Source organism: Apis cerana, linkage group LG9 (genome assembly GCF_029169275.1).
Source record: "Apis cerana isolate GH-2021 linkage group LG9, AcerK_1.0, whole genome shotgun sequence".
NCBI lineage: Eukaryota > Metazoa > Arthropoda > Insecta > Hymenoptera > Apidae > Apis > Apis cerana.
Genome location: NC_083860.1, coordinates 7,412,004 through 7,434,823, shown reverse-complemented (window position 1 = coordinate 7,434,823; position 22,820 = coordinate 7,412,004). Strand labels below are relative to the sequence as shown.

General features: G+C 28.3%; 5 protein-coding genes across 19 annotated transcripts; 2 read left to right on the top strand and 3 right to left on the bottom strand.

Annotated features, from left to right (window-relative positions):
• Positions 1-1,485: 1,485 nt before the first annotated feature.
• On the bottom strand, positions 1,486-5,390 carry LOC107993094 (arginine-glutamic acid dipeptide repeats protein-like). 2 transcript variants are annotated; one of them, XM_017049304.3, is made up of 5 exons: positions 5,319-5,390; positions 4,413-4,876; positions 2,956-3,294; positions 2,782-2,862; positions 1,486-2,523 (listed from the first exon to the last, which is right to left on the bottom strand). In XM_017049304.3, the coding sequence occupies exons 2-5, from the start codon at positions 4,446-4,448 to the stop codon at positions 2,239-2,241; spliced, it is 741 nt and encodes a 246-aa protein (XP_016904793.1). In that variant the 5' UTR covers positions 4,449-4,876; positions 5,319-5,390; the 3' UTR covers positions 1,486-2,238. The 2 variants fall into 2 exon arrangements, with proteins under 2 accessions (XP_016904793.1, XP_061935323.1); XM_062079339.1 differs by having other exon boundaries at positions 4,413-4,857.
• A 1,379-nt stretch (positions 5,391-6,769) lies between these two features.
• LOC107993073 (zinc finger CCCH domain-containing protein 14) lies at positions 6,770-11,659 on the bottom strand. The gene is made up of 7 exons (XM_017049272.3): positions 11,472-11,659; positions 9,389-11,083; positions 9,139-9,292; positions 8,884-9,044; positions 8,495-8,789; positions 8,283-8,412; positions 6,770-8,193 (listed from the first exon to the last, which is right to left on the bottom strand). The coding sequence occupies exons 1-7, from the start codon at positions 11,508-11,510 to the stop codon at positions 7,968-7,970; spliced, it is 2,700 nt and encodes an 899-aa protein (XP_016904761.1). The 5' UTR covers positions 11,511-11,659; the 3' UTR covers positions 6,770-7,967.
• A 481-nt stretch (positions 11,660-12,140) lies between these two features.
• On the top strand, positions 12,141-14,261 carry LOC107993079 (short-chain dehydrogenase/reductase family 16C member 6). Its single transcript, XM_017049285.3, has 7 exons — positions 12,141-12,332; positions 12,401-12,538; positions 12,914-13,108; positions 13,231-13,360; positions 13,518-13,635; positions 13,735-13,860; positions 14,033-14,261. The coding sequence occupies exons 1-7, from the start codon at positions 12,177-12,179 to the stop codon at positions 14,133-14,135; spliced, it is 966 nt and encodes a 321-aa protein (XP_016904774.2). The 5' UTR covers positions 12,141-12,176; the 3' UTR covers positions 14,136-14,261.
• A 1,521-nt stretch (positions 14,262-15,782) lies between these two features.
• LOC108002335 (retinol dehydrogenase 10-like) lies at positions 15,783-20,311 on the top strand. 13 transcript variants are annotated; one of them, XM_062079329.1, is made up of 9 exons: positions 15,783-15,997; positions 16,178-16,391; positions 16,461-16,570; positions 18,479-18,673; positions 18,865-19,218; positions 19,331-19,445; positions 19,561-19,645; positions 19,744-19,848; positions 20,023-20,311. In XM_062079329.1, exons 4-9 carry the CDS (start codon positions 18,485-18,487, stop codon positions 20,093-20,095), a joined length of 921 nt encoding a protein of 306 aa, XP_061935313.1. In that variant the 5' UTR covers positions 15,783-15,997; positions 16,178-16,391; positions 16,461-16,570; positions 18,479-18,484; the 3' UTR covers positions 20,096-20,311. The 13 variants fall into 13 exon arrangements, with proteins under 13 accessions (XP_061935313.1, XP_061935312.1, XP_061935314.1 ...); XM_062079328.1 differs by having other exon boundaries at positions 15,813-15,997; positions 16,357-16,391; XM_062079330.1 differs by having other exon boundaries at positions 15,813-15,997; positions 16,351-16,391.
• Positions 20,312-20,463: 152 nt separating this feature from the next.
• Positions 20,464-22,409, bottom strand: LOC108002338 (uncharacterized). Of its 2 annotated transcripts, XM_017063961.3 has the most exons (4): positions 21,743-22,409; positions 21,356-21,556; positions 21,103-21,236; positions 20,464-20,846 (listed from the first exon to the last, which is right to left on the bottom strand). In XM_017063961.3, exons 3-4 carry the CDS (start codon positions 21,166-21,168, stop codon positions 20,541-20,543), a joined length of 372 nt encoding a protein of 123 aa, XP_016919450.1. In that variant the 5' UTR covers positions 21,169-21,236; positions 21,356-21,556; positions 21,743-22,409; the 3' UTR covers positions 20,464-20,540. The 2 variants fall into 2 exon arrangements, with proteins under 2 accessions (XP_016919450.1, XP_061935325.1); XM_062079341.1 differs by lacking the exon at positions 21,743-22,409 and having other exon boundaries at positions 21,356-21,642.
• Positions 22,410-22,820: the final 411 nt, after the last annotated feature.

The window sequence follows — 22,820 nt, the reverse complement described above, 5'->3', positions numbered from 1 at the left end:
AAGAAACCGTTCTTCACGAATCCACAAGTACAACCCACCTACGATTTTATTTTTGTTAGATCCAAATGTGGAAATTTTCCATATCGAAACAAACGAGCAAACTATCCCTTTCTGAGGCGATATTGTGATAAATGTTCACGAACGATTAATATTATCGAAACATCGATCACGTGCAGACTCGTAAACTAAATCTCGTTCGATTTTTGTTCACATCTTATTTTTCCTTTTTCTTTTTTTTTTTTTTCTTTTAATTTAAAATTCTTATAATTATAAATTATAAATATCGTTGAAATATATAGATTGATAGATTAGTATCAAAGTGTATTATAAGAACGCAAACTAAAAGAAGAGTTAGGAAAGGAGAGTGATAGGGTATTCTTAAGAGAATAGTTCCTCCACTTCAAACGAAAACAGGTGTCGGCGTGACGAGCTTTTGTTGGCAGACTGCACGTGGCCTTAATAGCCTGATAACTGACACCTTCGTTTTCAACCTTTTGGGATCAAATCCTTTTATGACTTTAGTGTCAATTTCTAAATTCATTTCCGGAATGTAACAATTTTTCGGATGCTACGTGTAATTTTCCTTCAACCGCACTTTAACGAGTCAGAAAATTATTTAAAAGGGATTGATCGGAGGATTGGAGGGTAATATAATAAAAGAATTATAGATATCGATGTAATAATACTTTATTTATTTATTTTTTCAATATAATAATAATTACAATTCCCAAATGGACGAATTTGAAGAAAACGAAGGAGGAAGGCTGCGAATCCATTTAAAATTTCCGCGAATCATTCTTGAGATTTATTTTCTATCATTGAATATCGAGAGCGTTGATTTATTGATCATTTTCCGAGAATTGCTCCCGATCCAGTGTTCGTTTGCAAAGGAAGCTTTACTCTCAAACGAACGTGGATATTGTGCCATAGCGTGAATGTGGCTGAAACTGAAACTGAAACTGTGGCTGAAATTATTCCGGCAAGCAGGAGAATTATGCTCTTTATTCTCACAAAACAATATATTTGCAACGTCATAAATTTACGTTGTCACAAGCGTATATGTATATATATATATATATATACATAGAGTGAAACCTATGAAAAATGTGTCGCCGTTACGTTTTTACAGTGTGCTAGCATCCGATTACGATGAATTTTTATTTAATTGAAACTTATGGAATAAAAATGAAATATTTAAAAAATCTTTCCCCCATTTTTCTTTTATTATTATTATTATTAAGGTTTAGTTTAAATTAATCAATCACTCGATTTTGTTATATAAAATATATTTTACAATGGCATCACTTCTGAAAGAAAGGATGTTTACATTGCATGTCAATTAAAATATTTATATATACAATTGTATAAAAGTAAAATGATACATGAAAAAGAAAATATTATAATGGAATAAAATAATACAATTGGTTACAAAAATATTTGACTGATTGATATAAAATTACGTATCACGGCAAAGAGAACCCGAAATTTATTTATTTATTTATTTTTTTTTTTTTTTTTTTTTTTAATATTCGAATTATTGTAGGAAAGGAAATATGAGGATGTGATGTATATGAGCAGAAATACAAAGTCAAATATTTTTTGTAGCCAAGTGTATAATAATGTACATAACTAAAAATGAATTAAATACATGCATATACAATTATTCCTTTAGAAATTTTTATAATACATTAAAATGGGAATTAACGTGAATCAACAATACGAGATCATTTTGCTACATTTCTTCTTTTTTTTCGAGATCATTTTATCAATTTACATTGATCAATTAATTGCGAGCTGATAAGTCCTTTTCAATTAATAATTAACTAATGACTAGTAATACTTTGTGTTTATGTTCAAAAACAGATGATAATAAGTTTTTGAAGTGAATATCTATTTCTCCTCCTTTCTCTTCCCTATTTGATAAATAGAAAAATTGATCTCGCAAAATCTTCAAAAATTAACTATGATAAAATTACACTTTTTTCTTTTTTTTAATATATATATATATATAATATATATATATATATAGTCAAGAATGTTATCGTTTTTTGTGGATTTTTTTTTTTTTTTTTTTTTTTTTTTTTTTTTTATATATAGTCAAGAATATTATCATTTTTCGTGGACGTATATACGTATAAAATAGCAAAAAGAAAATGTGGAGGTCAGTATGTTGAAAGCGATTCCTCAGTCTTGAAACTCGTCATAATCATTATTAAGATTGTTTGTTCGTCCTTTAAATTATCGTTTAGCAGTTGAACATTTTTTTGCTCTCGTCTTCTGATTCGCTTTCGAAGCTTTCGCTTTCGAAACTTTCGCTTTCGTCTTTTTTCTTAGCACTTTAGAATTTTTCTTCCTTCTCCTTTTTGGAGGAAGTTTCGCAGCATTTTGAAGAATCTTTAAAGATAATAACTCCGCGGAGATACGACGCATGGTGAATCGTTTGGGTCGACGGGTACAGGAGCGCTTCAAATTTCTTCCGGCTTCGGTCCGTTTCCACACGTAATAAAATTCCACCAGGTCTTCCTGTAAATCGCAAAATTTTTCTTTTCTTTATTTTCTCTTCTAAATTTTTCACGATTAAAGAAAGTGTATATAAGGTGGAAAGGATATAGAAGAAGATAGAATTCGTGAGAAGAAAATGTTTTTATAGCATTATAGAACTCGATCGAATGGAATAAATTCGGAATAATTTGAGAGACGAGAAAATTAATGAAATTGAAATTGAATAGAAAAGAAAAGTGAAAAAGGAGGAAATATTTAAAATATATAAATATAACATACCACATTTTTATGCGGAAGGAATTTGCGTTGAATAAGACCAAAATTTGTCCAATACGTTAAAAAGCCTTTTTCAAAAATTTTCTGCAACATCAAATGCGATAACAAATATAATTAAAATACAATAGCAAAATTAAATTCGTTATAAAGAAAGGAATTAATTATTATTAAACTTACGATGTCTTTTTGGTCCCATTTTTCAATTAGCTTTTGCGGCAACTCTTTATTTAATAATTTTTTTAATGCTACTTCTGGCAGATATTGAGAGTTATGAAGAACATCTGCGATATACTGCTCAGCATAACCTGAGCACGCGTTCTCCATAGCTTCTTCGTTAGAAATCCCCTGTTTTTCTTGTACGAAAGTCAGTACAGACCGTGCCATGACATTATAATCAGAAAACCACTTATCAACATCTTCGCTCGGGCTCCACAACTTTTCCTCCGGAAAATCACGATATTCCGTCTCCAAGTCGATTGGTTCCCGATATTCCGGGATATCTGCGGTTTCATACGTCTGAAAATTTAAGACATTAGAAAATCTTTGATTCATGACGATTTAATTTTAAATGGTCTTCCACGTGAAAAAAGCATAATGAATAATTAACGGATGATCATCCGGCACTGTTCCAACAATAAGTGTAATAAATATATTCAGAGTTTTTCTTTTTAAATATATTTATATTAATAACGTGAAATTTTCGGCATATTTTTAATATAATATTTTATCGATATTTTTCAACAAAAGAAAAATCAAACAAATTCACTTGTATTTACGAGGGATACGTTTAAGATCAGATTTAAAAATTTTTTTTCCAAATTTTAAACCTTTTTTAATCGTAATATTTCACTTGTTTTTCATCGTTAAATTTATATATATATATTTTTTTAATATAATATTTTATCGACACTTTTTAACAAAAGAAAAATCAAATAAATTCACTTGTATTTATTTATCACTTGTATTTAAGATAAGATGTATTAGATTTAAAAATTTTTTTTTTCAAATTTTAAATCTTTTTTAATCGTAATATTTCATTTGTTTTTCATCGTCAAATTTATCGTGTGTGCGTGCGTGTGTGTATGGTGTGTGTGTGTGTGGTGTGCGCGTGTATGTGCGTGTGTGTGCGCGTGTGTACACATATATATATGAAATCTATCTAATGCACTTTTTGGTCATATTTTTTTATATTATTATCTTTTATTTTTTCGTATTATATTATTTAATTTATATTTATATTTATATTATTATTATATTATTTAACTTATACTTATATTTATATTATTATTATTATATTATTTAATTTATATTTATATTATATGTTAAATTTGCAAAAAAGATCACTTGCTTTCAGTTCACCTGCACCGGAATCGAACAATTAAAATAATCACGAAAATAATTCGATCGACGATAGTTTCTTTCCCGATATTATAACTTTCTAATGAAATTAAAGAAGAGATAAAAAGAGAGATGCCCGAACGCGATGCAAGATACACTTAACTTCACGACACAAGTTCACGAAAACATTTAACTATCGATTGATCCGCGAAATATTTGCACGAAAATTTAAATCAACTAATCAAGAAATATATAACTAGCGAGATATTAAGTGAAGAAGAAAATAGAGCACGAACCTTTTCTTTAGGTGTATCGTTCTTCTTTTTTCCCATCGCGAAGATTTGATATATCTGATATTCTATGATATATCTTGATATTCTATTTATTCGAATATCTGGCACGGATCACTTGTCACTATCGATATGACTCCTAACACTTGATGCACAAGAATGACTCTCGTACGCCGTGCAACTCAAAGTACTATCTATTATAAAATAGAGCTGTCCACTACCTGCCGTGAGGATAAAGGATTTCTTGGTAGAAAGGTATGAAAATGAGCCACGTTTGGCCAATTCTGACTATCCTTTTCCGCATAATTGTTCTATTTAGCCAATCGAGGGAAAGAAAAACGAAAACTCCCACTTTCGTCAGTGACAAATCTAACAATTATTGGTCCGGTGTTTTCTGTTTCCGCCTTCCCGAGATCCATTGGTTGGAACAAATAGTTGAACGTTCCAACTCCTGAAACGAATCTCGTCCGCTTTGAAGACAATTCGTATCAATTATTATTATTATTTTTATTATTATTATTATTTTTATTTTTATTATTATTATTATTATTATTATTATTATTATTATTATCATCTACCGATATTAAATGATACAATCGTCTATTGATCATTAATAATCATAGATCAGCGTTACAAATAAAATGTATCGCGAGATTTCGTCGAATTTGTAGAGAAAAATTGTATTTTTTTTTTTTTTCTTTCTATTTATTCATTCAAAATCATTTCAATCGTCGACGATCATTAATGCGATAACATCATAATATTCGTAGAATCGCAAAGAGATTATGAAAAACGCATAAACGTAAAAACGTAAAAATTATTTGAAGGATATGTACATATACATATATATACATGGATATACATATATATATATATATATGCATATACATATATGTATATATATATACTTACGATTTCTTGAAAAATGAAGCATTGAGAACTTCAAAACAGTCACGTATTCTCAATGGGAAAGTTATCTCGATGGAGATCGCGATTACATCTTTTCGAAGCGAAGACAATAGATTAAAACATGATATTTGTATATTATAGAAATTGATCGATTCGAACGTGGAATTTGAAAGCGTGCGTGCAATTTCACGATACACATCGGGCTGATCCCAGAAGAAAACTGAACGAAACTACGGAGAGTTACAACGAGAGACACCGTGTCAATTCGTGAGATAAGATAAGCTCGGAGGATACATTCACACGTCAGGGTATTTTCTGAAATTTTCTTATACGAGATGTTTATTACGCTTATTCGAATTAAAACGATAATACATTTATTTTTCAAGATATTATATACGAATCGGAATCCGAAAACTTCTTCTTTTCGCGAGTCCAATTTCACGTTCATTTTGCAATATTTTGATATTCGGTAATTAAAGATAGACAAAGAAAGTTTCATTTCGTTCAATGATTTATGCAAATCTTTTCATTCCGTGCCGTAAAAAGATTCTTTCTCGAAGTCGAATCGTTTTCGCAAAGATTTTCCTTCGCTTCGAGACAAATCTTTGATCGATCGAATATCGCAGATAGAATATCGCAGTAGAATTTATAGAGTATCTGATGCAAGCACGATCGATCTAGAAAATGATTAGAAGTGGAAATGATTCGTTGGAAGAAAAAATACGAAAAGATTTTCAACGATGCGATCAATTTCATTGTTGTTCATTTTGTACGATGATCGATGTTTTCTTCCCTTTTGTATTTATCCCTATTTTCAAACGGTACATGGTTCTGGTGAATCATTTTATTTACCACTTGAGTTCCTGCCAATCTAATGGTGACGTCATCAAACGAAACTATTTCTAAAATTGTATTCTAACAATTATTAAAATTTTCTTATACGTATCTCATTTTTCTTATAAATTTTCTAAATTCTCGTTATTCGCATTTCTTACTTGTATCTTATTTTTCTTAATTTTTTAGCTATTTTACTTCTACCTATTCACATTTCTTATTGTTCAACATTTGTCCTAAAAATAAGATATTTCAGTGTTTAACGGGTTATTTTCCTGGTATTTTCTATGGAGACTTAAAATAATAAAAATATATAGATGTCAATTATTATTAACTCAGGTAAAGAAAAGTTTGTAATCCTAAAGCCAACACAACAATTTAGCCTAAAATATGTGGGTGAAGATATATTATATATACTAGTAACCAATAACAATAACAATCCACATTTTTGATGATATTTAATCTTCTTCATGAAAGGAGTTAATAATGAAAGTAGTAGTATGATTAGAATATTTAACATTTGGAATTATTTGACGATTTTATTGAAATCAATTAACATTTCGATTCAATTGCAAAGATGAAATAGGAATGTTTTTAAGGGAATAGAATTGTTTTAAAACTTACAGATATAACCGTGTATTTATAATCGTTTATACAAGATCGTATATCCTCGTGATACCTAACAGATCGATTTTAGTGAATTTAATTTTATTGTAATAAACAGATAATAAAGTGCTCGAAGCATGACTTCATTTTTTTATATACTACACTCACGTATATAATAATAATATAAATTATAAATTACAGAGAAAAAAGTTTTTTTTTTTTTAATTTCTCAACTCGAATGAGAGGAATCTTGTTGATCGAACGAAATCATATTATGACAATTACATTGCACAGCCATTGATTAATAAATAGAGTTTGTATAAATTTGAAATGAAAACAAGAAATCTCTATTTGAAATATAACGCAGAAAATGAAATCATTTATCATCTTAACTTAATATAGGCGAAAAGAATGAACAAAAAAACACTTGGAAGTTTAACAATCATATTATATATTACTTGCCAAACTCGCATCAATATCGAATCAATATAATGTCTTATTGATATTCCTTAAACCTAGTAAAATGAATAGACGAGCCACGATCCATTCAACTGGATCGGCGAAGTGGTAAAAGATAATGTCCGTAACCCATAGAGACAGGGCAACGAATAAAATTACAACGCTTTTAATGTATTGTTCAACAAATGCAAACCGTTACTCTCTGTGTGAGTCGACGTAATTATATTATACAGATTAAATGGGAGTCGAACGTCGAAAATCCGTCCAAAGTTTGCGATCAAAACGTACACCCGTTCATTTGTACAAAGTAGAATGTTATATTTTATTTATCGGCAAGAATACTATCGCTAACAATATGAAAAAAAAAAAAAAGAGACATTACATCGTAAGAAAATATGTTTGATCGTAGTAGATAAAAGTTATACTACTGAAAATTCTACATTTGCAAAGTGCGATACAAAGTGTACAATAAATGAAACTATAGATCTACAAACATGTAAGATCTTTAGTAAGTAAAAAGCAAGAATCATTAATTATTTTATAATCGTTAATTAGATTATAATTACATATTGATAACGCACCTAACGTAATTGGCAGTATTAATCTACTACTATATTATTGCTACTTTCGTCACATGTTTCGATTATCGTTACTAAAAATCGAATAAATCGCGACAGTATTCTTGTCAATGTGCATGACGATTTAACGCTAAAGGAAAAGGAAATTTGTACACTGTTTGTACAATAGTGTGACTCAATCTCGCCTGCGCCACGTAAACTTCGCCCTTTGACTAGACGCCTCCGCGGCAACTGGCATCGGGTGAGAATATGGACACGCTGGTTTGGTGCAGAATGGATGATACTTGCACTGTTGGGCAGGATGAGAGAATACGCATCCCAGTTTTGTGCAGGACAAGCCGAATTTGCATTTAGGATGTTTGTAAGCACACTTGTCTCCAAACTTACACGCAGGGAATACACTATAATAGGGGGAATAGATAAGTAATAGTTAAAAAAGACTGACTATGTGAACGATAGCGAATTAAAAAAAATTAAATAAGATAATAACCTGCACATAACGAGAGGATGAAGATACGCGCACTTATTTCCTAATGTACAATTTGGCCAGTATCTACATTTTTCTTTTGACTTATCTATCACCGTCACCGTATTCTCTGTTAGTGGTTTTTTATCTAAACCTGGATACAGAAAACAACGTTGTAATGCATTTATATTGTAGAATTTTTATAGGACGTTAATTATTAAAACTATATTATTTACGTTTTGTTAATAATGGGTTTGTTAACAATGTGCTAGATTTTAAATCCGTGGGACTTGGTGAATGGGACCTATTATAAATAATTGGACTTAATTTTCTCCTCTTTTTTGGTATCTCCTCGGTATTCTCTACGTTTTCCGTGTTACAATTTTCATTATTTTCTTCACTTCTTTCTTTTACACTTAAATCGCCATCGGTTTCCATTTCGGACACATGAAAAACAGAAGTTTCCGATTCATTCTGTGCGTATATGTCATTTTGAATTGTTGATAGTGCAAGCTCATCATCTTCATTCACCTATAAATAAATAAATATGTTATTGAAATTAATATCAATCGATGTAAATTCGTAAAAAGAAACAGAGTAAATGTATAATTTCGTTAATAACTACCTCCATTTCCAGTCGTTCATCGTCGTCAGATGTATTTTTTTCTTTCATTAAATTATTATTATATCCATTAAGTGTAACTAAAAATTTTTGGTTATCGTCGCTCCTTTGGAATAAAGACATTACGACACCCATGTGTTCCTCGGTAACTGGTTGCGGTACATCTATAGACCGTACAATACTAAATATATTAGAGAAACAATTTTAAGTATTATATATATCTCCAAAAAAGAAGAATAAGAATAAAAATATACTCACAAGGTTTTGATTTTGATTCTGAAACATCTGTGTTTAATTCTACTTGTATTTTTTCCATAACTAATCGCTTATTAGAATTCAGGTGTACTGATAAATTTTGACCTACGTCTCGTACAGTAGCTGGTTTAAGATGTTTTAAAGTCTGCTTCTTCTCCTGTGAAAATTTTTTTATATAAAAAAACATTTTTGAATTAAAAAACAAACCAAATCGAAATCTGTGACATTAATATTTATTACATTTTATACACACCAGTAATGATGGCTCTGGATTCTTTTGCATAACAACAGATTGATTTGCCTCTGCAACCGCCCTTAATAAAAGTGATTGTGTAGCACGTTTTTGAGCCGGTTGTAAAGGTTTCAATGGTCTTGGAGTTACAATTACTTTACTTAATATTTTAGTTTCCTCGATTTCCTCTTCTGCATCGCTGCATTTATTGCCTTTTTCTAATGGTTTCAATCGTTTTCTTTCAGTCTTATTTGATGCAGATTTATTTACAGCTATAATGTGGGATTTAATAGGTCCAGAAACACCTATAGATTGCGTGTCATCATCTAATTCCTCCTCTGCACCCAAATTAAGATAATCATCATCCTCGCTACTTTGAGAACGTCTAATCGACGAATTAAAACCACTTTTAATATTTGGGGGTTTAAAATTATTTTTCAATGGTCCCAATCTCTCCTTTATATTTTTATTATTAGTCAGAGTATCGCGATCTTGTTCTAAAGGCTTGCTTTTAAATTCTATAGATTCTTTATTTCCTAATAATTTAGACGATTTATTAGTATTAGCAATACCTAATCGATCTTTAATTGTACCCATCGATTTTTCTGTTGATTTCGATTTTAAATTAGAATTTGCTTTCTCTCTTAACTCTACATTTTTGGGAACTTTTGAATTACCCAATCGACTTTTAATATTATTAATTTTATCAGATTCGTTTATTTCACGATTTCTATTTGTACGATCTTCTATATCAAAAGTTCTCCCTCTTGGAAAATTGTTATTTCGATTATTGTCCAATCGGTATTTTTCAGGACGTTTTTCGTTTTGCCTATATCGACTTTCAATATCTATTTTTTCTCTGTGTACTTCAAATTTTTTTCTAGGCGATACCATACCCAAGCGATTTTTTACAGACACAACAGATGTAACTTTTGGTTTGTTAATGCAAGACTTTAATTTTTTCGCATTATCTTCTGTCGTACTCTCTGCATCTTCCTGAATTTTTGATCTTTTTGTCTCATTCTGTTTTTTATCAGAACCATCTCTATAACTATTTGTTATATCCAATGGTCTTTTTAAATTTTTGGATAATGAATCATCGAGTTTTGTTTCAACATGAGAATCTTTAGTTTTATTATTGGAAGTTTCAAAAGGTGATAATTCTTTACTTGTATTTGCATTTTGCATTTCATTTCTTTTGGACACAGGTTGTTGAGAAATATTGTGATTCGATGTATTCTCATCTGATTTATTTTCATGATTAATATTTTTTATAGATTTATCTACAATTTTATTTTGACTTGTCTCCAATTTTTGACTAGATATTGTTGGTTTTATGGTTTGTTTATGGAATGACTTATCATCTTTCATATTTTTATTAGAAGATTTTTCAATAGTTTGATTAGCAGCTTGGTCTTCCAAAAAAGAAGTTGTCGATGTCTTTCTCTTTTTCCTTTCTTCTTCTTGTTTTACAACAACTGTAGGTACAAACTCCCTCAATGATTTTTTCTTGGCTACAGTAACTTTCTGTAACTTTTTCAATACTTGGTCATGTAACCAATCAACAAATGGTGTTGTGCAATTTTCCAGAAACAAATATAAATCTTCGTGCATTTGTTGGCGAGATTTTTTATTTACAACCATTACTAAAATATAATCTGGTAGTTCTTCATCGTATCTTATTCCTAACTCCAACAATTTAGCACGAATAGCACTCTGAAAAAAATGAGTAACAAATATTTATCATGAAATTTGTGATATACATAAGTTGTAATATGCATCTTTATAATTTTAAATTATTGGTGCGGTTTATAAAAATAAAATAGATTTATTGTTCCCGATTCTTGCTTTTTTCGACTTTTATATCCATATAAAATATCACATACGATTAATCAAACGACATATCGAAACTCACAATTTTATCACTTCAAAAACTCAAATAATAAATTGTTAAAAATCAAATAATACTATCGTATAATTATAAATTATTAAATCGAAACTTGCTAATAATTCTTTAATTTTCTGCATCAGAAATTATTGAACACAACTATACGATTGGAAGAGTGTAGGTACAGTCAAGTAAAAGTATAAATGCTTCACTTACCCGCAATTGATTCGTAACTTCTATTCCGCGAATGTCCATGATGTTGATCACATTTAACAAGTGGAACGAGTGGAAAAAGAAAACTGTTGTCGAGTCACAAAATCGACGATATTATCACGACTATTAAGGAATAAAAACATTCTCCGCCATGAAGAATCAGAATGCTTCTTTCCATAGAACAGATATTCAATCTAAATAGGAAACTCTATAGCACGTTTCAAATAAATAAATTCAAAAAATTGTTATTTGTTCTTAATCTTTTCATTGCTTAATTGATAATAAATTCGATATTCAATATATCATTTTCGTATGTTTACATTATTTAGAATTAAAGTAATTTTCATAGATTAAGGAATGAGTAGTTTACAATTTCATTTCTCTTACGGCATATATACAAAATCGATAAAGCGCATCTATGTTTTATTCGTTTTATGACATTACTTACCGCGAAAATATAAATTGAACTTATATTTGTACAAAAACCAATAATTATTTTATTAATTTGGCTAACTTCAATAGTATATTTATTTTGAATTGTTTTTTATTAAGTTCGAATGACAAGAAATATATAAATATCTTATTTTCATTTTCAAAGTGAAAAAAATATGTAAAGTTTTTGACATTGATTAATGAAACAAAAGCTATTCTAATATCCGTTATTGAAGATTAATCAAACAATTCAAACAATTTTGAAAAAAAATCAAGATGTCAAGTATAAAGAATGTTTTCACCTTTTCTCATTTACATTTATTGTATGATCTTTTTGTTTTATCTATGAAGATAACTTTTGCCATGACTGTAGCTGCTTTTAAAATGGTTATACCTCCTCGAGCAAAAAATTTAATAGGAGAAACTGTGTTGGTAAATGAATAAATCATTCATAATTTCAATATTCAATATAATTTCTATCTTCTATATAATTCTATTAGATAACTGGCGCTGGACATGGAATTGGTCGTGAATTGGCTATTCAATTAGCTTCTTTAGGCTGTATAATTGTTTGTTGGGATATAGATACAGAAGCAAATCGATCGACTATAAGCATGGTGTCAAAAAATGGCGGAGAAGTAAGAAATGAAGAAAGATTATTTTAAAATAATTTTATAAAAGCAATAAAATATAGAATAATAAGATGATGATAATAAGATGAAAATGAGATTATAAATATGTATAAATATGTATAAATGCATTTTTATAAATGCAAAGTATAGGTATACTTTGTTTTATTAACTGCATTCTTATTCTTGCTTATCCTTAAAATTTTTCAAATATATCAGCAATCAGAAATTAATTTTAATTTTCAATCTTTACAATCTTAAAAATGTATTTAATATTTTTTGATATTCATGAAAGTGATCAGATCAAAATTATGTTTGAAATATTTTTATTTAATTTTGAATAAAACATAATTTTCACAATTTTAATAAAAAGGAATTACTTAGGCTTATGGTTTTGTGGTCGATGTATCGAAGAGATTAGAAGTCAGAGAGGCTGCGAGATTAATGAGAAAAGTAGGTGTGCCAGAAGTATCGATCCTGATTAATAATGCTGCTGTATTATATCATCGTCCTTTTCTAAATCAAGAATCGGATCTTGTTGAGAAGACATTTAATGTTAATGTTCTATCGAACTTTTGGGTGTGTTCAAATGTCCATATTCATTTGTCAAATATCAAGTTTAAAAATTCTTACTGACAACACTAATTATAATGTGAATGTGTTAAAAAAACACTCATTTGAATTATTAATTTTTTCTACAGACAATAGAAACCTTTTTACCAAGTATGATACAAAACGGAAAAGGACATATAGTTTGCGTGTGCAGCATGTGTGGTATATACGGGGTGTCCCAAAAAGTAGCGTACTGTTCCTCGAAATTTGCAATGAGAGGTTGAGAGAAATTTTCAATCGGAAATTAACAATCTTTGAATATTTTTCCATTCATAGATTGTTATTATAGAATTTAAATTTTAAAAGCAAATAATTATTTCCATCACATCAATTTTTATTTTAAAGAATATGAATTTAATAAATAAATCTTTAACAGGATTGATGGATGCTCTTCACGAGGAATTACGATTGGACCCCAAGTTTAATAATATAAGATTTACAACTATTTACCCATTTTACGTAGATACTGGATTAGCCAGGGATCCAAAATATAGGTAAAGTGCGACTTACTTTAAAAAATTACAAATTTTTCTATCAAAGTTCAATTTTATGTATGATTTTTTTTTAAATTAAATATTATTAATCTCTTTTAGGTTCCCTTATATATTTGGTGTAATATCACCAGAATATGCAGCAAAAGAGATAATCAAAGCATTCAGAAGAAATTATACCGAATATTCCATTCCCAGATGTCTTTTTACCTTAAATTCTATCAATAGGTATATTATTTTCTTCTTTTCTTCTCACCATGTATATAAATAGATTAAAAACAACTTCAATTTTAATTCTAAAGCAAAAATAGTAAATACATGATTATTTCCTTTATAATAAAATTTCTTTTATAATATTTTCATAATCATAAAGTTTTAATGCTGCGTTTATGGCTTTCAGAATAGTCCCTGAAACCGTGATGAGGTTGATCCTTGACTTCCTCGCTGACGTGGATCGGAAACGTCAAGAAAAACTTGCAATTTGTGAAACTAACACATCTTAAAGAATAATGATCAATTGTATAAACTGATATTATGTTTTATTAATTATACGTTCATATATTTGCATTTTATTGGCGTTACGCAATTTAAAAACGTAAAACATAATAAATTCAAGATCGATGATTAAACATTGTTTTTGTTATCAAAAACCTTGATACAATACTTTAGCGTAATTTTTATTTATTTTATTCATTTTAATATTATTTTATTTATTTTAACAATTTGTCTAACCGTAATCTGAATTTTTTCAAATAGAAACACAAAAATTTTTCGTTTCGAATATGTTGAAAAGAATTTCTGTTAATTATAGTAATAAAAATCACAATTAATAACAGATAAATGATTCTTGCGTAAATAATAGTATAGGATTTTATATAATATGCCATTGTCGATTTCTCGATAATTAATAATTTCACAGAATTGATCAACTTCATCGAAGTTAATCATCTTATCAGTATATAAAAAGTTAAATACTTGTTTTTGTCACTATAGACTATAAATTTTAACTAAAAGATTATAAATTTCTTAAAAAATATATAATAGGAATAGAAATAAATTTAAAAAATAAAATTAAGAAAACATAACAGAAAATTAAAATAGCAATATTTCAATCATCAAAGATTTTTTTCAAATTTAATTTTCATTTTTTACAATATCCAATTTTAATTGATAATGAATTTTTTTACGAAAAATAACTTATATCGCGTGTGAGAAAAGAAACAAAATTTAATTTATAAGATTAACATTTATAACGATTATTTTTTATCATCTGCATTTTGGATTTTAAGAGCTTCTTCATTTATTATATGTGATATTATAGAATTATAAATGAATTATAGAATTTATTATAGTATTTATTGTAATGATCTTTTCTTCAAAATATGCATATCCATATTCCAAATCAATTAAGTTTAATTGCGCATTTGAATACAAATAAAAAGTAAGGAAAACTTTTTTAAAATAATAAAAATAAATATAGAAATTCAATTAAAATCTGTCTTATTACATAAATAGTAATTATCTTCGTGGAAAGTAATTAAAATGTTATTATACAAAAGAAAAGAAAGAAAAAACTTAGTGAATCATCATCATCATCATATACATGTTTCTTGATTGTATGTGTACTTTATTTTAATTATATATTATATTTTAAGAAAAAATTTACTGAATAATCTTTTTTGATTGATCGAAGTAAATCATTTTCTCGATTCATGATTTTTAAAGTATATTTTTTTTCTTATTATATTCATTTCTTCTTCTTTTAATAACCATTCATCTATATGGTTTTTTTCCGATCATAGTTCACGATTTTAAAACTAATTTAAAAAAAATAACTGTCAAAATGTTACATCATTATTAATTTCTTTCTTTTTTTTTTCTTTTTTCTTTGTTTTTTATTTTATAATTACACTTTCGAAATTCATCTTATGATTTCGAATAAATTATAATCATTAAGTTTAAATATCACGTTATAGCATAAAATAAATTCTTTTGTTAAACGCTTGCTCAATTGATGAACAATTTTTATTACAATTCATTTATTCTTGAATGTAGAAAAACATGATGCAGATGAAAGGTCAAATATAAACGTGAGCAAAATCTAAATAATGTAAGTATAAAATTAATGATGTTGTTACTACCTATAGTTTATCCTGTTTCAAGAAGCCTACCTTCAGTCAAGTTCAAGCAGCAGTCGGATTCTGTTGAGTGGAGTTTGAACCGGTAGTTTCTAGTACTTTAAAATTTCTGTGTAATTTGCAATGTGTTTTTTTACAAAGTAACATATACCCGCGATGGTTTTTATAATTGTTAATTAATTAACATTCATTATCGATTCATAATTGAATTACATATACAATTACAGGTAATTGTTCTTTTTCTGCAAAATATGTGATTTATTCTTTAATGAGAACGTTCAGATTTATCAAAAAGTAAATATTTTTTTTCTGGTTGCTCTGAACATCTCATTATCTCAAGAGAGAAATTATTAAAAAATCGTCTGATTTCTTTCTCATTCTTTGAAATTATCATTCATACGTGATAGTTTTCAAAACATTTTATTTAGATAACTTTTCAAAGAATAATATAGTAGTGGTTTCGTTCGGCGTATAGAAAATAATTGAAATGATGAACGAATGTGCGCAAAAAGATTAATGTGTTTTAAAAATTAAAATTAAAAAGTGAAATTATTTTAAAATTATTGATGTATCTTTCGAGTTTTAGCTAAAGTGATAAATCAAACGACACGTTTAATCGAAGTAAGTATTTTTTAAAAGTAATGATAAACACTTTTATGCACTTTTCTTCTATTTTTCTAATTATTATAGATTTGCTTATGCGCATTTACGTAGAAGTTTACCTTGAAGCAGGTCGAAGAATCAAGTTCATGACAAACATCTTAGACTGTGTTACATGACTACAGATTCAAGGTCACAAGGTTATTCACGCATTGGTTATCAACCTTTCTATATTATTAAAAATATGCATTGAATATTGAATATATTATAGATTGAATTTTTCCTTCCTTCTCATACAACAATATTACAAAGATTTAAAAATCCTTTTGAAAAAATTTATTGACTCGATCAAGTTCAAAATTTCTTCATTTCGTTGTCTTTTTTTTTTTTAATTTTTAATCATTTCTTTTTTCATTGTATTCTATTTTTTTCTTTTTCTTTTTTTTTTTTTTTTTTTTTTTTTTTCCTTATTATTTCTTTTCATCAAATCAACTACGAATCATTGTTTGAATCGTTTTTATTTTCCACTTCCCAACTGGATATAACATTAGATACGTTAAAAAGAATTCGTAACGGGCCAACTATTTCATGAATAATGAAAAAATTCAACGGGCTGAACACGGAAGAAATTTAACCGGTTGCGTTCCATGTACTAGCTCAGTTTCGAATCGTGCCTTATACGTATCCTTATCGTTTAGACTTGCTTTCACGTAATACATGTTATGCAATATATACATTTTTTGTTTGTTTTGATACTTGAACAAATACTATATGTTTCAATAAAAAGAAAAAGAAAAAGGATAAATTGAAATCTGTATAGCCGTGAAGAAATTTAAATTTTTGTGATATATTTCGCACGATATTTCTTGTTATAAATTATTCCTAAGAATATATATAAAACGTAGAAATTTTTCTTTTATCTTCAATTTATAATAAATTGTTATAAAATTATAGTAATAGGATAATAAACGAAGTAGTATAGTATTTATCAAAAGATTTTCGAGAAAGCGATGCTAATTAGATAAAAAGTTGGATAAAAAGTAGGAAATTTTGATGTAATAAATAAAAAAAGGGGAATGATAAAAGAGTATTATTTAATCATTAAATAATGTTTGTTATAAAATAATGAGTTATAAAAAACCAGAAATACCATGCATTATGTCATATTCTGGAAAAATTATGTACCCGTTTTACGCTATAATTAATAGCCTGGTTTCATTATAACGTTATGTAGAAACCCGAAGAAAGAAAAGAAGGGTTTAAAGCGAGTGGGTCGAGACTTTCTTTTTCTTTTTCGATCATTCTTTCTCGTTCTTTCTCAATAATATATACTTTAAAAATATTACTTTTCATGATCGATATTTACTTTCTTTAAACTTAAATTTTTATTACTCATTTGTTTCTTTACATTTTTAAAAAACAATTCAAATCTCTTAATGTAAATCTATGTTAAATTTTGTAAAAAATAAATTAAGAAAATTTTTAATAACATTTTCTGGCCAATCTAGAAGAACAACATTCCATAACTATATATAATGGGTGCAGCTTAAAATAAAATTAAAATATCAAGTTAAATTGCAGTCGTGCCTACACTCTAGGATTGGGTAGATAAAGTGTTAGGAAAACGAAATGCAAGAATAAAATCGACACGACGGTATTTAGGCGAGCCTTATAAACTCTTCAAGAGGGGATGAAAGGTTCATAAAGGCTTCGAATTTGTTGGATAACCAGTGGTGCTTCGATTTTGTTAACTTCAACTGTGAAATCGGTCGAATATTGATAGTATTTCGAAACGAAACTGTTAAAATATTTAAATTGATAATCGAATAATTTTCTCGTTGTGCAATATCGTTACCTTACTTTCATCGAATGAATACTTTCACAGAAATTTTCATATAAGAGTACATTTATCGAGTGCCTCGCGAGTGAAATAAAAAATAATTTCTTTTATCATTCAAATCTTTATTTTATTATCTTCCTGCAATTTTTTTTCTAATATTTAACATTATTCTCTAACACTTCATTCATTCGGTTTATCGACTTAGATTTATTCGTTTTTATCTTGTCGTTCTTATTTACCTATTAACCTCATTATTTTCTTCTTTCAGTGTACGATGTCTTCCGTAAAGGATGATGCGATAGTTGTAAATTCACAACTGAGGCACTCTGTATCCACTCTTTGGTTCTTCCTCACCTTTGAATTCTTAATTAGCACCTTTCTAAGTATTTTCCTGGCAATTCTCACATTCATAAAATCTTTATTGCCGAAACCACCCAGGGATTTAACAGGAGACATAATTTTGGTAAGAATACCAGTTATTTCTCTCTTCGACTTCCCTTATTCTTCTTCCTTACTTACTCTTTCCTTTTTGAATTGAATTGTGAATTATGACAATAACAACGTTAAAAAAAAAGAGAAATATATGAAATATATTTGGATTAAAATAAAAGAAGAATCGAAATTATTTTTAACGCTTAATTTTTTTTTTTCCAGATTGCCGGCGTTTCTTCCTCATTAGGCGAGTCGTTGGCGAGTGAATTTTTAAAAAACGGATGCTCCGTGATTTGCGTGGACAAAGATTCGAAAACGATCGAGGAAACGGTATCCAGATTGAAGCAACGACATTTGATCGTCGAGCCGAGGCAGAGGAGGAACGATGCATCGCCGCGATGCGGGTCGATGATATTCACTTACGAGTGTGATTTCTTGGATAAAGATGCGATTAGAGGGACGGTTCAAAAAGTGAAAAAAGATATCGGAAGAATCGACGTTCTTATTACTTGTATCAACGAATCGAACGAGAATATCTTCGACGTGAGCAGCAGAACTTTAATGGCCCATTTCTGGGTATACGTTATTATTATTATTATTATTATTATTCAAAATTATTCTTCCATTGTTGTCGTTTTTTCGGATTACGATATGTATATATATATATATATATTTTGTATTCGCGCAGACAGTTTTGACGTTTCTTCCAATGATGTTGTATCAAAAACGAGGCCATATAATTGGTGTTACTCCAATCGCATTGAACAGCGACGCTTATCATAGCTCCAGAGCGGCTATAATGTGTTAGTAATGTTCGAATAATAATCGCCATGCTATAAATATATATTTTATCTATCTATCTACAGTGTCTGTACAGTGTATGTATTAATTTATCAATATTTGAAATGGCCGATACAGATTTCATAGAAAGTATGCGTCAAGAATTGAGCGAGCACAGCAGCTATCTAACATTTTTGGCATATTCTCCGATTGCAAAATCCAGGTAATAATACGTTTGGGGATAATTACTAAGAATTTTTCATCTATTTCAACGACATGAATAAATTTTTTACATCTGATTTATCTTATGATCATTTAAAGCTCATTGAAGCAAAATGAAGAAGAAGTAAGCAAGAATATAGTAAGAGCAGTGAAGACTGATCAATATAATGTGGGCTGGACGTTCAAACTACTGTATCAAATAGGGTATATTGGATGATTTATTTTATTTTTTACAAATCATGTAATAAATAAATATCAAAATCAATGTAAGGTTTGAGAATCGGCTGTATGGAGCAAATTTTTATTTATTTATTTATTTTTTTATATATACAACAAAAATTAATTATCCTTTTTATTTTATTTATTTATTTTTTTCAGTTGCATAATCTACAATGGAATAACGTTGCTCACAAATTGGATCGACTTTAACAGATGCGATTATCCCACGTGAAAAACGAGTTTTTCCTTATCCTTCTCTGGTAGAATCAAAGATGAACAGAAGATGGTCTATGAACGACGATATAATACACAGCCTAAAAAAAATTCACTTAAAAATTTGTTTCACTTCGATGAAAAAGTAGCTGAAGTATGCATTCCGTGCGAAACAAAATTTTATTCCAACTGTTCATATGTTCTTATTTTAAATATAATTTAAAAGTCGACACAAGTTTAAGATAAATACTTTCAAAAAAAAGGACGAAAAGTTTAAAGAGTCATCATTAACATAATTACAAGATATGCAAATCTCGATACGAAAATATATATAAATTGTATCTATTAAAAAGAGAAGAATAACGTGTATCTAGATTGAATCTTCAATTCTTTTTTTTTTCTTTTTTTTTTTTTTTTTTTATTATTATTATTATCTTTTTTTTTTTTTGCTCGAAAAACATTCGTCAATCGGGAACCAGCACGTCATAATGACCGCTGTCCGAGTTTCCAGTGAATAAAAGCCTAGCTGTCTCGAAGTGAGAGCTAACGTGATTGTAAAACACTCGTTTAAGCTCGTGCCTGTCGTTTATCTCGCGATAAATCGACAGATTCATGTCATATAACTTGGTGGCCACCGTGCATTCGAGTTCACTGGCAAATGTGCCCACCATGCTCATGTAATTGTCATAAGTTTGTCTATCCGATATGTTCCATTCAGCTATCACGAAAGGCCCGTACTCGTGCCAATTTTCCTTGATGTGTTGCACGACCTATCGAATTTCAGAATTTCTATCATTTCTGATAAATAAAATGCGTAAAGAGAAACGAAGTGATTAACGGAGAATTATTATTATTTTGAAGAATTATTATTAGAATTAGGAAATGTCAATGATTAGATTAATCGAAATAATTGAATGCCACTTATGATTTCATCAATTGATAAGTATAACTGTTTCGAACAATCGTCCGATTAATCGATCGAATCAATTAATTTTAATTGATGGTATAGAAGGGAATAAATCATACCATTGAACGCAGGTATCGGTGTTCATCCTCGTTTCGCCATAAAATGTAGCTAATCGCTCGAAACATGCAATTCCCATCGCCATAAATATTATGCACGCGAAACGTGCCTTCAGTACACCTTAAACGAGCCGTACCTGCGATAACAATAATAAAAAATTGTTATGTGTCTAAAATTTTCTCAGAATTTTTATCGATTAAAATGAAATAAAAAAAAAAAAGAAATTCGTAGATATAAAATGCGTATTGTATATACCTCTTTTAAAAAAAATAGAACGCCTATTTTTATCTCTTTTAACACGTCTACGTGAACAAAACTGTTCACAGGGTATCCAATCAGTTTGTTGAACACCGGAAACGTGGATGTAGAAGTCTCCGCGGTCCAGATGCAATTCGTTTCTGAATCGATTGTACTTTTTCGCATTCTTGGGCAGCGACGAGCGACGTACACATTTATCTATCAATAAAATACATACAAAATGATGAATATTTTTATAAATAATATTTTCAAAAAAATATGTTATAAAATATATGTTTAATAAAATAAATAAAGTTTATTTGTTCCCTTTTTTTAAATTTCTTTGTGTAAAATTTCGACAAGTGCTTATAGATAGTTTTTCCAATTTTATTTTCTTCTTTTTACCTTCTTCAAAGATGTGGTTACAGAATATGAAGCACCAGAGACAAGGTAGGAAAAATGCCTTTAAAAATTTTAATATATGGACTTTAGTAATGTCCAGCTTAGATTTTCTTCAATACCAAGAAAATTTGCCAGCCTAATCAATTGCTGCATTTTTTTTATTAATATTCAAGCTTGGCTCAAAAAGAGTTCTATATATGTAAGTATATCTTTCCTTTTCTTTTTTTTCAAATTAATTTTATGTTTATTCGCGTGTGAATAAGTTATACAAGCATAATTTCGCTAATTGACGTTGTCATTTTGAAAAGTTTGATCTGAAATTTGACGTTCTAATGTCTTTTTTTTTATTTCACGATGCTTGCATGTGATTGACTGGAAAATCAAATTTTCAATATGAATCACGGAATTTCATTAATATTTTTATATTTCTTTTTTTTTTAATCTTATTTTTTCTTTTTTTTTTCTAAAAAATTCCTTCTTCCTAATTCTCTTAACTTCTATGAGTTTCTCACTTTGAAATATCTGCGTATATGTATTTTTTTACAATATTTCTCTATTATTTCTGAAAATTATAGAATTCTATAATATTTTTTTTCTTAATTAATTATGTAAACTGTTAATGGAGTACATTTCACTTATAACTAAAAAGATTGAAAAATTTCGCGAAACAACGTCATCTCCCGGATGAATACTAAAAGCTACATCTAGTAATACAGAATTTACAAAAAGATATTTATGATAAAGTAGGATAAGAATTAAAGATGAACGCCATCTTTTGATGCTGCTAAAAATATTTTTATATAAACATTTAACTAATGATGTCATCTCTTCAAGAAATGTTCGAACTTGAAATATTTTTGACATTAAAAAAATATCACTAATTTCATTCATATTCTATTCATATTTTAACTTTGTCCTTCTTGCATTATTTTATCTTCTTGTCTATATAATTTTATCTACAGCATTTTAGAGATTTCAATATTATTAATCTATTTTCATTCTTCTTCTTTTATTTATTTTCCTTCTCTATTATATGGCTCTGATATATTAATTAAATACATACAAGAAAATTACAAATAGT